Source organism: Falco naumanni, chromosome 18 (assembly GCF_017639655.2).
Source record: "Falco naumanni isolate bFalNau1 chromosome 18, bFalNau1.pat, whole genome shotgun sequence".
NCBI lineage: Eukaryota > Metazoa > Chordata > Aves > Falconiformes > Falconidae > Falco > Falco naumanni.
In genome coordinates this window covers 681,877-697,986 of record NC_054071.1, presented here as the reverse complement: position 1 = coordinate 697,986, position 16,110 = coordinate 681,877, and the positions used below count along the sequence as shown (strand labels likewise).

The window sequence follows — 16,110 nt, the reverse complement described above, 5'->3', positions numbered from 1 at the left end:
GGGGGTGTAGCGGGGGGGGGCTCCGGGAGCATGGCATGGCCCGGCTGGGGCAGAGCGAGCGGCTGGGGAGGGCCGCAGGGCGCAGCAGGCAGCAGGCAGGGTGCAGCCTCCACGCTGCAAGATGTTGCACCCCGATAACCTTGTTTACAGGGGGCCCCGGGGGGGCCGGGTGAGCCCAAGGGGGGGGAGATTAGGGAGGTGAGCGTGACTCAGGGCATTTGGGTGCACACCCCTGTGCCGTGCAGCTCTTTCCCCGCGGGCAGCAGCAGGCAGAGCTGGGGCAGGTGCTGGCGGCGAGGGCAGGGGCGTCGCGGAGCCACCCCCAGGGTAGGTGTGGGGGCAGGGGCGGCGTGGGGTGCTCCTGGGTGCTGGGAGTGGGCAACAGGGTGGGTGGGGGATGGAAGGGCCAGGCGGGGCTGGGGGAGCAGCCCGGGGTGCCCACAGTGTGGGGTGGGGTCTGTGGGGTTGTCAGTGGGGTGTGCTGGGGTGGGAGGTGCTGTGAGCCAGGAGGGTATGGGCTCCATACTGAGCCATGCTGGGTACCTGCTGCAGGAGGGAGCTGAGCCACGCTGCATGGATGGCGTGGGATGTATGGGCTCCATACTGCACCTGCTGCAGGAGGGAGCTGAGCCACGGTGCATGGATGGCGTGGGATGTATGGGCTCCATACTGCACCTGCTGCAGGAGGGAGCTGAGCCACGCTGCATGGATGGCATGGGATGTATGGGCTCCATACTGCACCTGCTGCAGGAGGGAGCTGAGCCACGCTGCATGGATGGCATGGGATGTATGGGCTCCATACTGCACCTGCTGCAGGAGGGAGCTGAGCCACGCTGCATGGATGGCATGGGATGTATGGGCTCCATACTCTACCTGCTGCAGGAGGGAGCTGAGCCACACTGCATGGATGGCGTGGGATGTATGGGCTCCATACTGCACCTACTGCAGGAGGGAGCTGAGCCACGCTGCATGGATGGCGTGGGATGTATGGGCTCCATACTGCACCTGCTGCAGGAGGGAGCTGAGCCACGCTGCATGGATGGCGTGGGATGTATGGGCTCCATACTGCACCTACTGCAGGAGGGAGCTGAGCCACGCTGCATGGATGGCGTGGGATGTATGGGCTCCATACTGCACCTGCTGCAGGAGGGAGCTGAGCCACGCTGCATGGATGGCGTGGGATGTATGGGCTCCATACTGAGCATCTGCTGTGAGTGGGAGGTCCTGCACCAAGCCACACTGTGTGGATGGTGTGGGAGGTATGGGCTCCATGCTGAGTGTGTGCAGTATGTGCTTTGGGAGGTACAGGCTCTACATGGAGCCAAGCTGGATATATGGCATAGGAGGCGTGAGCCCCGTCCTGTCATGCTAGCTGCGCGGTGTGGGAGGTATGGGCTCTATACCGAGCGTGTTGGCTACATAGTATAGGAGATAGGGGCTCTATATTGCACATGGGAGGTGTATGGTGTAGGAGTTATGGACTCCATACCATGTACATGATGTGGGAGGTGCACACGCTATACGGTGCACATGAGGGATGTCATATAGGATGTGCCCTCCATCGTGTGTGAGATGTCTGGGGCTGGAGCCGGGGGCTCCCTATTGCACATGTGCTGCAGGACCTATGGGCTCTATATGGTGCCAGGGCGGGTTCGACAGGTTGGGGTGACCTGGCTGCAAGGTGCCCCCCGGCCCCCCCAGCCCCTCACCCTGGCCTCGGGGTGCCGCGGGGGCCGTGGGGGGCCGCGGGGGGAGCGGGATGGGGCCTGACACCAGCCGGGCGTTATCAGTGAGGTGCAGCCCGGCGCACCGGGCTGATGCAAGAGCCGCTGGCGGGGCTGGGGGGGCCGGGGGGGGCCCAAGACAGGCCAGCCTGGGGGGCCGGGGGCCGCCGGCACTGGCGGGGCCAGGCGGGGCAGGACGGAGGAGGCCGGGTCCGGAGCCGGCCATGGTTCCCGTGGCCCCGCCGTGGTTCCCGTGGCCCCGCCGTGGCTCCCGTGGCCCCAGTGGGGTCTCCGTGACCCCACCCCGGCTCCGGCCCCCAGCCGGGAGCGACCTCCTGCATCACCCTGGTGAGATCTAGGGGGGGGCTAGTCCCCCCCCCCCCAAAAGCCCCCACGCCCTGACCTTGCAGCCCCCCTGTGAACCCCCCATATGGGGTCTCTGGGTAGGGGGTGGCGAGGGGGGCAACTGGGGTCACCATCCCCCCAGCCTGGGGTGTCCCTGCGGTGGGTTGGGGCAGGGGGATCTGGGGTCCCAGGGCAGGACCTCCCCCCCGGAGGCTCTGGTCTGGGGAGACCGGGGTGGGTGGGTGTTGTGGGGTGGGGAGTTACGGGGGGCTCGGACGCCCGCGTCCCTCCGGGACTGCCCCGGGGCGGGGGGGGCGGCGAGCGGGGGGGCGGCAGGGCGCCCCCTGGCGGTTGTCCCCCGGCACAGCCCCGGGGCAGCTGCAGGGGGGGCGGGGGGGGAGCCCGGGCGGGGGCACAGCGGGGTGCAGGGGAGGGGAATGAGGGCGCAGGCTGCACCCCCCCCACACCTCCGGGAACCCTCCACCGCCCCGGGGGCTGCAGAGGCTTTGGGTGCTGGGGGCGGGGGGGTGGGCAGCAGGGCCCCCCCCGGGTGCACACCCTGGGGTGCTGCAGGGTGCTTGTGCCGTGCTGCTTTGGGACGCCCCCGTGAGCCCAGCTGTGCCTCAGTTTCCCCTTTCTCAGCCCAGCGCTCTGCCAGGGGCTGCGGGGGCTCGCTGGGGGCCTGGCCACTGCAGTGTGTGTCCCAGACCCTGTGGGTGGGTCTATATGGGACCCCACCCACGTGTGTGAGCTTATATGGGACCCCAGCCCCCATGCATGGGTCTATATGGGACTCACCCCAGCCCCCGTGTGTGGGTCTATATGGGACCCCACCCCATGTGCGTGGGCCTATATGGGACCTGACCCCTGGGTGTGGGTCTGTGCAGGACCTGACCCCAGGGCACGGCAGGACCAGCGGGTGTGCGTGGGTATGGGTGGGCCAGGGAGGGACGTTGTGTCCCGGTGGGAAGCTGCCAGGGCTTCGCCGTCGCCTGACGTCCGTTCCCATCCCGGCCGGCGGCAGGGCAGGGCACCACTTCCCTGGGGACCCCCGGCCCCAGGACCTCCCAGCCTGTAACCCAGCAGGTTACACGGATGGGGGCTGCGGGAACGGCTCTGGCATCCAACCCCAGTCCCAGCCCAGGGGACAAGTTCCATGTCCCAGGGGGCACCGAGCACTGCCCTGGTCTCTCCTAACATGTGCTCTCTCCCTTTCCCTCCGCGCCCGCCCCGACGCCGCAGAGCGCCGGGTAATGGTGCCACCGGGCTGAGTGCTGGGACGCAGCGAGGTGGCAGTGGGGGCCGAGCCCGGAGCCATGGAGGTGCCCGGCCAGGTAGGGAGACCCGGCCCCAAGCCATGGCTCTGCTGCTGCACCCAGCCTGCGCCCACCCTGGCACAGCCCCGGTGAGGTTCTGGGGGTGCCCGCCCCACTGAGCCCCCTTCTCTCTGTCCTGCAGGAGCTCTATGAGGAGAGGATGAGGAGGTCCCTGGAACCTGAAGGCTACGAGGATATCGGCATAAAGGGCTACCGCCTATCGCTGGGGGAGATGAGCGGTGAGTAGTGCCCTCAGGTGCTAGGGGACACTGGACACACTTGGGCACCAGCACTGCATGGGGGACAGCGTTGCACGGGCACCAGCATTGCAGGGGTGACGGCGTTACATGGGTGACAGCATTGCATGGGTACCGGTGTTGCATGGGAACTGGCACTGGCTGGGTGCCAGCATTGCAGGGTCACCAGTGGTTCAAGGTCACATGTTGCATGGGTGCCAGAGTTCTGTGGGTGCCAGCTGCACATGGGTACCAGCATGGCAGAGGCGTGTCGCACGGGCACCAGCATTGCATGGATGTGGGTGTTGTATAGGTGCCAGCATTGCATGGGCGCCAGTGCTGCATGGGCGCCAGTGCTGCATGGGCACCCACGTTGCATCAGTTCCAGGTTGCATGGGTGCCAGCATGGCACAGATGTGTTGCATTGGCACCAGCCTTGCACAGACGTGTTGCATGAGTGCCAGTCTTGCACAAGCACTACAGTTGCATGGGTGCCAGCCAGCATTGCACAGACAGGGTGCATGGGCACCAGCATGGCACAGACATGTTGCATGGGTGCCAGTCTTGCACAAGCGCTACAGTTGCATGGGTGCCAGCCAGCATTGCACAGACAGGTTGCATGGGCACCAGCATGGCACAGACATGTTGCATGGGTGCCAGTCTTGCACAAGCACTAGACCTGCATGGGTGCCAGTGTTGCACAGGCAGCAGGGCTCACTCAGAGCCCGGGGCAGCCAGGCAGGGACACGCAGCCCTCGGCATCGCATTGCTCAAAGGTAGCGACCCCCTTTGCTGAAGCCCTGGAGCTGGCGAGGTGCCACCTCCAGCATGAGGGCTGTGGGTGCCCGAGATGGGGCCAAGCTTGGGGACACCCGGGGTCCTTGAGGCCACGGCCAAGAGCCCCTGCAGAGGGAGGTGAGGGGAGTCTGAGGGGGTATGCGTGCCCTGGAGCATCCCCTTGCCCAAAGCTCCGTTGATTCAGAGCTGCCACCCCGAGGGGGTGCTTGGGCTGTGCCGGCTCCTGGCACCCAGGCCCTTTGGGTCCCCATCCGGGGTGACGCAGGTTGGGGGTAACGCTGCCACCTGTTCTGCACAGGGGCCAGCACCGGCACCGCGTCCCCCTTGCACGCGTGGAGGGCCCGAGCCGAGGAGCTGACGCCCCTGTGGTGAGTCCCCCAAATCGGGGAGGGGGCTGGACACTGCCCCGCCTGCCCGGCTGGCACCGGCAAGGGGAGCTGCTGGCACCCATGGGTGCCCGGCGCTGATGTCCCCGTCCTGGTGGGGTGTGTTTTGCAGCCAGTACTTGCCTGGCCGCCGGGGATACTATGACGTGGATGGGAGGAGGCGTGCGGCCGGGGCCCCCCCAGGACAGGCGAGCCACCGTGGCAGAGGGCAGCGTGAGTGACCGCAGGGGCAGCGGGGGACAAAGCCCAGCCCTGGCTTCCTGCCCCCCCCCCAAGCCCTCCGTCGCACCACCCGCCCTGGCTTTGCCACTCTCATCCCCATCCTCCGCAGGGTGACCGTCACCCAGGCGTCAGGGCACGCTGCGGGGTGACCGCTGCCTCTTGCCCGTAATTGCCCACTGATTGAGGATAAATAAAGCCTTTGTTTGGGGTGAGGACAAGAACCACTTGGGGCTGAACGCTGGTTGGCGCCGGGCGGCTTGGCGGTGGTGGCAGCAGGCCGGGACAAGGACAGGCTCGTGCCCACGTGCCACAGCCAACGCTGTCAGGGACATCAAGGGGGAACACGCGCCCCATCCCCCCTCCCTCGGGCACAGCATCCTTCAGCTGGCAGAGCGGGATGCAGCTCTTGCAGCATCCCCCCGGCGGATGACCTGGCTGGGGACAGGAGGGGGACCGCAGTGGTCCCCAGTGAGGGCAGAGGGGGACAGGGTGAGCCTGTCCCCAGCGCCGGGTCGCCACGGGCGGGCAGGAGCCGCGCTGGTGTTTACTGTCAGCAAAGGCAAAGTGCTCTGGGATTTACGGTGCACACAGGGCGGCCACGGGGTGTGGGGCTCAGCCCCAGCTTTATAGGACCAGAGCTTGTGGGGTCGTGGGGAGCACAGAGGGGCTGCAGGTAGGTGGAGAACAGGGACAGGGACGGGGACACCTCGAGCTCCTGGGGTCTGGCTGGCTGGGGATGTGCTATTCCCATCCCAGTGCAAGGGGCAGTGCTTGGTGCTGCGGTCAGGGTTGTGCCAGTGGCCGGGTGGCAGGGCAGAGCGTGGCCATGAGCCCCATCCTCACCCTGGCCCTGGGGATGTCCCCAGACTGTCACCCTGCCCCAGGAGCCGGGCTGCAGGTATGCAAGGGGCTGAAGGTGGGCACTGGTGGGGCAGGGGGGTGATGGAGGGACACATCCAGCAAACCCCAGCTGGGTCTGGGATGGGGCAATTGGTGTGGGATATGTCCAGCAAGTCCCATCCAGGTCTGGGGTGGGGGTGGTGGAGCTGGGGACACATCCAGGCAACCCCAGGTGGGTCTGGGATGAGGGTGATGGGAGGGAGATGCTTCCAACAGACCCCAGGAGGGTCTGGGCTGGGGCAGGGACCAGCTAATGTGTTGGTGGCTCCGCTCACAGCTCCATCAGTGACTGATGTGGATGTGGAGGCGGCAGGGAGCAGGACGCTCTTGTCCCAGCAGGACACCCATGAGGTAGGTTCTGCCCCAGGGACCCCCACTCCCTCCATTCTGAGGAGCAGCTGGACTGTGGCCACCTGGGGACTGGCCTCACCTGGGGACACCAGGGCAAGTGGGGATGCTGGCACGGGAGCCACAGCTCTGTGTCTACTGGGGGTCCCTGGTGCATCCAGAGAGACCCTGGACCCCCCCGGCTCTGGCTGCAGGTCTATGTGGAGCTGCATGAGCTGGTCATGGACAGCACGAAGGAGCTGTGCTGGATGGAGGCCAGCCACTGGCTCCAGCTGGAGGAGGACTTCAAGGAAGCTGGGCACTGGGGCCAGCCCCATCTCTCCTTCCTGACCTACCACAGCCTCCTGGAGGTCCGACGGGCTTTGGCCAAAGGTGGGGGTGTCAGCTGGGGCCAGGGTGGTGGTGGAGACCCCATGTCAGCCAGCCCGTGACGGTGCTGTCCCCACAGGTGCTGTCCTCGTTGACGTGGCAGCCAAGTCGCTGGCGGCCATTGCCCATGTCCTCATCGACCAGATGATCTACGAGGGGCAGATCAAGCCGCAGGACCAGGAGGCCATCCTGAGGATGATGCTGCTGAAGCACAAGTACGGCCAGGGCTGGCAGCCCCGTGGGGGGACCCCAGGCTCCGGGCTGGGTCCAGCCCCAGTGAGTCCCACTGGAGCCTGGCACAGGGTGGAAAAGCCTCTGCACAGCTCAGCTTTGCCTCCCAGCCTGGCTTGGGGGTCCCTGCGCACCCCTAGGGCTGGGGGTGGTTTAGGGGGCATCAATGTCTCTGGCCCATCTATCACACACCCACCTCTCTGCTCTAGACACCCCGACGAGGTGGAGTCGGTCGGGACCCTGCTGCGGGCACAGCTGCAGCGCTCGGGCACGGGCCAGGCAGAGACGGAGCAGCCGCTGCTGCAGCAGCCCCTGGAAATGCGCAGGCTGCCCGGGGCCAAGCAGGCGAGTGGGGACGGGGCTGTGGCGGGGAGCAGGGGGGCACCGGGGCGCAGGGTCGGGGGCGCTGGGTCCGGCCAGGGTGTGGGGAGGGCAGCTGAGAGGGGCACACGTGCACGCGGCGATGTGTGACACACACCCTGGGACACACGGGTGCGCACACCAGGCAGCTGCACAGCGAGTGGGTTTTCACGGGGACCCCCGGGGAGTGCCCACACCCACTGACACACACTCATGCACATTTGCACACCGATCCACATGCACTCACATGCGCATGAGCATGCAGAAATGCACGGGCACAGGCAACCCCCCAAACTCCCACGCACACCGCTGTCTCTCGCCCTTACACACATGTGCACACATGCACGCATACACCTTCACACTTGCAGGCACATGCACACACACATACATGTGCACACGTGCATGCAGGGGAGGCACTGCCATGGGACAGTGCAGAGGTGGTAGCGAGGGAGCCAGGCTTGCAGGGGACAGAGAGGGACATGCAAGGGACAGAGGGGGAAATGCAGGGGACAGAGGGGGACATGCAGGGGACAGAGAGGGACATGCAGGGGACAGCCACCAGGGTCAGCTGCCTGATTCCTGCCATTCTCTTGCCTGCAACAGAGCCCGAGTGGGGCCACGAAACCGCAGCTCCCCGAGAAGGTCCCCAAGGATGCTGAGGCCACGCTGGTCCTTGTGGGTGAGTGGTCAGTGCAGAGGCGGGTGCGGGGTCAGGGCGGTGGGTGCGGGGCTGGGGTGAGCAGGGGGAGCTTCGGCGCCTGCCTGTCGCTGCCTGCTTGCTCACTCGCTGCATTTCTTGTGCCTTTTTTGACTTTCCTCATCCTCAGCCCTCGCCGACACCTGCTGCCGCTCAGCGCTGCTCTCTGGCCCCGTGTCCCTTGTCCTCATGTCCCATTTCTTCACTCCTCTGTGCTCCCAAGTCCTCATGTTCCCTGTGCCCCTATGCCCCAATGTCCCTGTGCTCCACGCCCATCTATCCCTGTGTCCCCATGTCCCTGTGCCCAGTGTCCGTGTGTCCATATGCCTCAGTGTCCTCATGTCTTTGTGCCCCCGTTCTATTCCCCGTGTCCCCCCGCACCCCCACGCCTCTCTGTCACCTTGTCTCCATATCCTGATGTCTCCATGTCCTGACATCCCCATGTTTCAGTGTCTCCACGTTTCTGTACTCCTGTGTCCCTGTGCTCTGTGTCCCTGTGCCCCATGTCCCTGTGCTTGGCCCCCCGTGACCCTTGTCCCGTCCCATCATCCCCCCCAGGCTGCGCAGCCTTCCTGGAGCAGCCAACGCTGGCCTTTGTGCGCCTGAAGGACGCAGTGATGCTGGATGCCGTCCTCGATGTGCCCCTACCCGTGCGCTTCCTCTTCGTCGTCCTGGGCCCCGACAGCCCCCACATCAGCTACCACGAGATTGGCCGTGCCGTCGCCACCATGATGTCTGAGAGGGTACGGCTTGCCCACATTGCCACCAGCACTGTCACTGCCACCAGCACTGCCGTCTGGGGAGCCAGGCCCCCTGAGCCCCCCGAAGTCCCCATCCCTGGGGCTGCACCCTCTAACAGGGCTCGTCCCCTGTGCCATGTTCCTGTCTGTGTCCCCATGCCTCTGGGCCTCCATGTCCTCATGCACCCCTGTCCCCGTGTCTCCATGTCCACATGCACCCCCTTCCCTCTGTCCATATGCATCCCTGTCCCCACACTTCTGTGGCCCCGTGCTCCCATGTCCCCATGCACCTGTATCCCCATGTGCCCACACCCCTGAAGTCAATTGTCCCCTTGTCCTTGTGTGTCCAGGCAACCATGTCCCCACACTCCTGTGGTCCTGTGTCCCATGACCCCCCTTATCCCCATGCACCCCCTCATCCTCATGCCCTCGCATCCCCGTGATGCCCCATCCCCATGGGCATGCTCAGGGGCCGGGTGGGTGCCCAGAAGCACCCAAGGGTGCCGGAGACAGCTGAACATCTGTCCCCGGGCCACCTCGTAGGTCTTTCGCCGGGACGCCTACCTGGCTGAGGGCCGCCAGGACCTGCTGCAGGGGGTGGAGGACTTCCTGGAGGCCAGCATCGTCCTGCCACCCACCGAGACCCCCAACGAGCAGCTGCTGCGCAGCCTGGTGCCACTGCAGCAGGACCTGCTCCGCCGCCGCTACCAGCCCCGCAAGAAGGCGCTGCCCAAGGACGTCCCAAAAGGCCCATGTATGGCAGGGACCACCCCGGCCCCCCCAGGATCCCCCTTCACCATGGTTGGCGGGGACCCCACCTTGCACACAGGGTCCCCCCATGGCCACCTGCTTGTGTCCCCAGGGGCGGAGGCACCACCAGCAGAGGACGACGACCCCCTGCGCAGGACGGGGAAACCTTTTGGGGGGCTGGTGCGGGACATCTGCCGCCGGTACCCCAAGTATCTCAGCGACATCAAAGATGCCTTCAGCCCCCAGTGCCTGGCTGCCATCATCTTCATCTACTTCGCCGCACTGTCACCTGCTATCACCTTTGGAGGCTTACTGAGTAATGAGGGGACAAGCTGGGGACACGCCAGGGGACGGGGACATCCCCCAGCTGGGCACGGGGCTGGGGGAGTGGGGTGCAACCACCTGCAGCACCATCCCCTGGGGATGCTCCTGGCGGGGGGATTGCGTGCCCTAATCCTGGTGCCGAGGGGTATGGGGTGGTGGGACACAGAGCTGTGTCATCCCCCCCAGCACCCACCGGCTCTGCTCCCCCCCAGGTGAGAAGACCGAAGGCATGATGGGGGTGTCGGAGCTGCTCATCTCCACCTGCGTGCAGTGCGTCCTCTTCAGCTTCTTCAGCGCTCAGCCCCTGCTTGTCGTTGGCTTTTCAGGGCCCCTCCTCGTCTTTGAGGAAGCCTTCTACTCGGTGGGTGCCCCCCTGTGCCCCTGGGTGCCCCCCCCCAGCCACCAGTGGTCCCCACAGCAGGCTCACGTTGTCCCCAGCAGCCCTGGCAGAGGCACAGGGTGCTGCCACAAGGGGATGTCATGTGGGTGCTGCCACGTGTGGGATGGCAGAGGGGCGATGCCAGATGCAGGATGGCACTGGTGGGATGGCACATGGGTGGTGCTGCTACATGGGTGGTGGCACATGGGTGACATCATGCAGATAGAGCCATGCGGGTGCTGGCACAGGTATGATGCGAGGTGCGTGACACCGTGTGGGTGATGCCAAATAGCTGGCACCACGCGGGTGCTGCCAGGCAGGGGGTGCCTTGCCACACCAAGGTACCACTATCCTCATCCCAGCACCCCCCAGCCCTGGGCAGTAGGCACAGGGCCACCGTGGGACCCGGGGGTCCAGCCCACATGGGTGCGCATGCTGGGGGCTTCAGGGGCCTGATGGGGCTGTGCCCTCTGGCTCCCCAGTTCTGCAGCAACAATGGCATAGAGTACATCGTGGGCCGGGTCTGGATCGGCTTCTGGATGATCCTGCTGGTGCTGCTGGTGGTGGCCTGCGAGGGCAGCTTCCTGGTGCGCTACCTGTCCCGCTACACCCAGGAGATCTTCTCCTTCCTCATCTCCCTCATCTTCATCTACGAGACCTTCTCCAAGCTTGTCACGGTGAGGGGCACGGGGGTCCCGCAGCAGGGAAAGGGGGGAGCTGCAGATTGTGGTCATCACCCAAGTTTCCATAGAAATGAGCTGGATGCAGGCGAGGGATGCAGCCCATCTCCCTTTCCCAGGTGTTTCCCAGCTCATGCTTCTCTCTGCAGGGGGATTTTGGGGCAGGGAGGTGAAGCCTGGGCAGATGTCCCACCTGGGCTGCAGAAAACATGGTCCTTGTCCAGCACCTGCCTGGGGAGCCCCAACTTCTTCCCCCATCCCCTGGCTCAGACCCTCCCCAGTTGGACAGCAGCAATGGGCTGGTGTCACTGGGTGCCTGCTGGGACATGTCTGGTGCTGGAGAGGTGACACGCAGGACGCATGCCCCATCACTCTTGGACCCCTATCACACCGGGGTGCCCCTGTGCACCCCTCTATGAGCTTGGCACAGCCCCAAACACCCTGGGTGACGCATGGTCCTCAGTGGGGTCATGCTTGTCCGTCCCCACTGTGCCACCCAGTCCCTGTCCAGTCCCATTTCCAAAGGAGCATGGAGAAAACCAAGGCTAAAAATAACCCCCCGCTCACCCAGTGCCAAGCTCCCAGTCTCGCTGGCCACCCTGGCACACACCCTGCACCCATCACCTGCCGGGATGGTGCTGTGGGGCTCCCAGCATGGCAGGAGCGGTGCAGGGGCATCCCCCATCCCTACCCGCTAGCAGGGATCCCGTCGTCACTGACCTTCTCCCCTTCCTTCCCCAGATCTTCCAGAATCATCCGCTACAGCGGCATTACAATGTGCAGGCCACGGTCCAGCCCCACGTGCCAGAGCCCAACACGGCACTGCTGTCCCTCGTCCTCATGGCTGGCACCTTCTTCCTGGCCTTCTTCCTCCGCAAGTTCAAGAACAGCTCCTTCCTGCCTGGCAAAGTGAGGAGGCGGGGGCACAGGGGCAGCCCCCCCCCCGCACTGGGCCCGGGGGCAGTGCTGGGGGCAGCACGGGGGCTCAGCGGGCGCGGGTTCCTGAAGGGGCTGGCTGAGACCATGCAAACTCATTGCATGTTCCTGCAGAGTTCTTTGCTAGAGCTGGTGGGTGGGCCCCTCAGCTGGGTGGGGGCGCAGGTGTCTGCGTTTAACATGGTCGTGGTGTCCCCACAGGTCCGGCGTTTGATCGGGGACTTCGGGGTGCCCATTTCCATCTTTGTCATGGCGCTGGTCGACTTCTTCATCAAGGACACGTACACGCAGGTCCGGGAGCAGCGGAAGGGCAGGGCTGGGGGGACACGGGTGTCTGTGACAAGGGGACATGGAGCCAGGTGCTTGTCCCAATGCCCCATCCTCGTCCCCTCACCCCCTCATCTCTTCTCCCACCCAGAAACTGAAGGTCCCCAAAGGGCTGGAGGTCACCAACGCGTCTGCCCGGAGCTGGTTTATCCACCCCCTGGGGAATAACAGCCCCTTCCCCATCTGGATGATGTTTGCCACCGTGGTGCCTGCCCTCCTGGTCTTCATCCTCATCTTCCTCGAGACGCAGATTACCACGTGAGGACCAGGGGGGTATGGGGAGGGCCGCAGGGTGGGACAGGGACGGAGGGGACTTCCCCAGGGTGCTGTGTCACCAACTCATCCTCCCTGTCTCCGGCAGCCTCATTGTCAGCAAGCCTGAGAGGAAGCTGGTGAAGGGCTCTGGCTTCCACCTGGACCTGCTGCTGATTGTGGTCATGGGGGGGCTGGCCGCCCTCTTCGGCATGCCCTGGCTCAGTGCCACCACCGTCCGCACCATCACCCATGCCAACGCCCTCACCGTCATGAGCAAGACCTCCGCTGCCAGCGAGAAGGCCCAGATCCTGGAGGTCAAGGAACAGCGTGTCAGCGGCTTCTTCGTGGCTGTGCTCATCGGTGAGCTGGGGAGGCGCCCCCCAATGCGGGCGGCGAGGGCAGGTGCCCCTGGGGGTTCTCTCCAACCTCTCCTTGCCCACCACAGGCGTCTCCATCCTCATGGAGCCCATCCTGAAGTACATCCCGCTGGCCGTGCTCTTTGGCATCTTCCTCTACATGGGTGTCACCTCCCTCTTTGGCATCCAGCTCTTTGACCGCATCCTGCTCTTGCTGATGCCACCCAAGTACCACCCCAAGGAGCCCTACGTCACCCGGGTGAGTGAGCCCTCTACCGCCCGGCCGGGTGGCTGTGGGCTTGGGGGTGTCCTGGGCTGTGGCACCCCATGGCGCTGCCTGCAATTGCTTGGGGCTCCCCAGAGAGCTGGATGCTGACCTTCGCTGGGCTCTTTGGGCCACCCCAGGAAGGGTGGGGGGTGCTGGATCCACCACCCTGACCCCACTGGGCTCCTCGTCCCACAGGTGAAGACTTTGCGGATGCACCTCTTCACCGTCACCCAAATCATCGTCCTTGTGCTGCTGTGGGTGGTGAAGTCCACCCCGGCCTCGCTGGCGCTACCCTTCGTCCTCATCCTCACTGTGCCCCTGCGGCGCCTTCTGCTGCCCAAGATCTTCCACGAAGTCGAGCTCAAATGTGTACGTAGCCGGGAGCACCACAGCACTGTCCCTGTCCCTGCACCCATCCCTCTCCCCATCCCCATCTGTGTCCCTTTCCCCATCCTCATCCTCATCTTCATCTGTGTCCCTATCCCCATCCCACCTAATGCCCTCTCCTGTCTCTCCAGCTGGATGCGGACGATGCCGTGGTGACCTTCGAAGAGGAGGAGGGCACAGATGTGTACGACGAGGTGCAGATGCCCAGCTAAGGGCTTGCTGCCGCCCACCCCCCCAGCTGGCCCCATGCCCCCCCAGCCCCCCCCACCCACTTAGAGCTCTGCTGCTGGGCAATGGAGGAGACCTTGGGGACACAGCCCCAGAGCCCCCGTCCCCACCTGCACACCCTGCAAATGGGGCCTTTTTGGTTTTTTTCCCTTTTTTAAATCTTTTTTTTTTAAAATGTTTTGGATGGTGTGATCTCACGCACACTTTGCTACCCACTGGGGAAGACGCTGCCTGGGCTGGGGGGGTCCCGTGGGCCATCCCCCACCCCATGGCAGGGCGGGATGGCCCGTGCCCCGTGTCACCATCCCGTCCCCAAGGCCACCCCAGAGCCATGACTGGGACCGAGCGTGGGAAGGAGCTGGAGGAAGACGCCCAAGCCTGGAGGGAGGCACAAGGCAGGGACAGGGTGATGTAGGAGGGAATGCAGATTGCCCCCAGCCCTGCTGCCTCCCCTGGGGAACCCCCCCTGCCCAGCCACTATTCCCCAGATGAACTTCCAGTGCTAACGAGCATGAGCTGGGACAGACCTTTTGCCCCACAGAGCCCTTTTCCCCCCTTCCTCCATCATTTGCCCCAGCGAGAGCATCCCTGCTGCTCCACTGCGCTCACGGCCGCTCGCAGCAGCTCGCAGGGTCAGGATGTAAACAGTCCAGTGAGGGGGTTTATATTTTTGCAATTCAGATAATCATGCTAAAAATACCCCAAAAAATTACACTGACGCTTCCGCAAGTAGGATTCACTCAAAACCAAACAAAAATCCAAAAAAAGGCTGAAAAAGCACCTTAAAAAAAGAAAAAAATGAGGGAAGAAAAAAAAAAAAAAAAAAAGCAGGTGCCAGGAATGATGTGTATATTTGATGCTAGCATTTGGGGGAGCTTGTAATTTATTTCTAAAGGCTGATTGTGCTCCTGCTGGCAGCGGGGGCCATGTGCGTGTGTGTGTATATACTAGAGAGAAACTATATAAAAATTTACAATTTTCTAGACAAGCTTATTTTAAAGGATCCTGGTCAGGGCCTAAACTCTATGGACCAGTCCAGCGCGTCGTTTAACTGATGAATTAGTGTTAGTATAATTCCTTTTTATTTTTTTAGCGTTTCAGTTAAATCAATGTAGTTTTTCCTTGATTTTTCCCTTGCTTGCTGGGTGCATCCTGCCCCATTTCTGCTGGGATTGCTCCCAAACTGGCCAAGCATCCCCCTGCTTCTGCAAGGGCAGCCCCTGCCCTGGTCAGACCCACGGGCCGGATCCAGCCAGGGCACAGCACTTCAGCAGGCTGCAAATTTGCTTCTTTTTGCATAAATTCGAGCAGGGGAACCCCACCATCAGCACGGGGGACAGCAGACGGGGGACAGCCATGCCCAGGGCGGCGCTGCCTTGTCTTTGGGTTGGTTTAGTTTTATTAATTACGTGTCTGAAATAAATGTTGCGAGCTTTGGGTTTTTTTTTTTCCTTCCACTCCCCAGCCACCTCTGTATCAGGCTTTAATAAAGAAATTAATAAAACCAGAATGTAAGCTGTTTTTTTCTTTCCCAGTGGCCATTTTCTGGAGGGTCGTCTTATTTAACCACCACCCCCAAAAAAAGAGTAGCAGCACCTTTCGGAGGTGCCTGCCCCTGCCCCCCAAGATGCTCAGTGCAGCTGTACCCAGATGCTTGTAGTAGCATCCCAAGGTTCTCACTGCATCCCGGGGTGCTCGCTGCAGCCACTGCAGGATGCTCCTCCTCATAGTCATCCCGGGATGCTCCCCACAGCCACCCCGGGTCACTTGCTGCATCCTGGCATTCTGTCCCAGGACCCACTGAGGCCACCCCTCCAACAGGGTCAGCTGCGGGCCCCTCACTCCCAGAGGGACACAGAGGGGCTGGAGCGTGTCCAGGGACGGGACACGGGGCTGGGGCTGAGGAGCAGCAGCTGCGGGAATGGGGGTCGCTCAGCCTGGAGAGGGGGAGGCTGGGGGGGCTGGTTGCTCACTGCAGCCGCCTGGCAGGGGGCTGTAGGCAGGGGGGGGTCTCTGCTCCCAGGTAACAAGCGACAGGACAAGAGGGAACGGCCTCAGGTGGTGCCGGGGAGGTTTGGGTTGGACATTAGGAAAAACTTTGTCACCCAAAGGGTGGTCAAGGATTGGAACCAGCTGCCCAGGGAGGGGGTGGAATCACCATCCCTGGGGGTGTTTAAAAACACCTGGATGCGGTGCCTGGGGACACGGCTGAGCGGTGGGCTTGGCCCTGCTGGGTTAAGGGATGGACCCGACGGTCTCAAAGGTCTTTTCCAACCTAAATAACACGATTCTCACTGCAGCCATCCCAGGCCAGCTCGGATGCTCAGCCCCCCCTCACCCCCCTGCACCCCAGGGTGCTCCCCTGTTACTGCCATCCCCACACCGGGGGGGGGGGGGGGGACACACGCTGAGCTGCCTGCCCAGGGATGTTGCTGTAACACATTGCAAAGCAGACCCCAGCTCCCCCCTCCAGCCCATGCTGGCTCTAAATTGACCCCAATTACCTGTAATCTCATTAAGGAGAGCAACCAGCAGGGCTGCTGCCCCC

General features: G+C 63.7%; 1 protein-coding gene across 6 annotated transcripts; it reads left to right on the top strand.

The window, feature by feature from the left end:
• Positions 1–227: 227 nt before the first annotated feature.
• Positions 228–14,531, top strand: SLC4A1 (solute carrier family 4 member 1 (Diego blood group)). 6 transcript variants are annotated; one of them, XM_040617216.1, is made up of 21 exons: positions 228–327; positions 3,312–3,403; positions 3,528–3,624; positions 4,718–4,787; positions 4,918–5,018; positions 6,205–6,278; positions 6,470–6,647; positions 6,724–6,859; positions 7,085–7,220; positions 7,839–7,914; positions 8,491–8,675; positions 9,216–9,738; positions 9,959–10,107; positions 10,608–10,802; positions 11,547–11,714; positions 11,943–12,032; positions 12,160–12,326; positions 12,430–12,683; positions 12,769–12,938; positions 13,143–13,316; positions 13,466–14,531. In XM_040617216.1, the coding sequence occupies exons 2-21, from the start codon at positions 3,386–3,388 to the stop codon at positions 13,544–13,546; spliced, it is 3,042 nt and encodes a 1,013-aa protein (XP_040473150.1). In that variant the 5' UTR covers positions 228–327; positions 3,312–3,385; the 3' UTR covers positions 13,547–14,531. The 6 variants fall into 6 exon arrangements, with proteins under 6 accessions (XP_040473150.1, XP_040473153.1, XP_040473151.1 ...); XM_040617217.1 differs by lacking the exon at positions 228–327 and having other exon boundaries at positions 9,216–9,426; positions 9,535–9,738; XM_040617220.1 differs by lacking the exons at positions 228–327; positions 4,718–4,787; positions 4,918–5,018 and having other exon boundaries at positions 9,216–9,426; positions 9,535–9,738.
• Positions 14,532–16,110: the final 1,579 nt, after the last annotated feature.

Excerpts from the sequence above, each read along its gene's own strand:
- SLC4A1 (XM_040617216.1), top strand. Across the intron at positions 4,788-4,917 it reads GAGGAGCTGACGCCCCTGTG|CCAGTACTTGCCTGGCCGCC; the intron begins GTGAGTCCCCCA and ends TGTGTTTTGCAG. Across the intron at positions 5,019-6,204 it reads CCACCGTGGCAGAGGGCAGC|CTCCATCAGTGACTGATGTG; the intron begins GTGAGTGACCGC and ends CTCCGCTCACAG.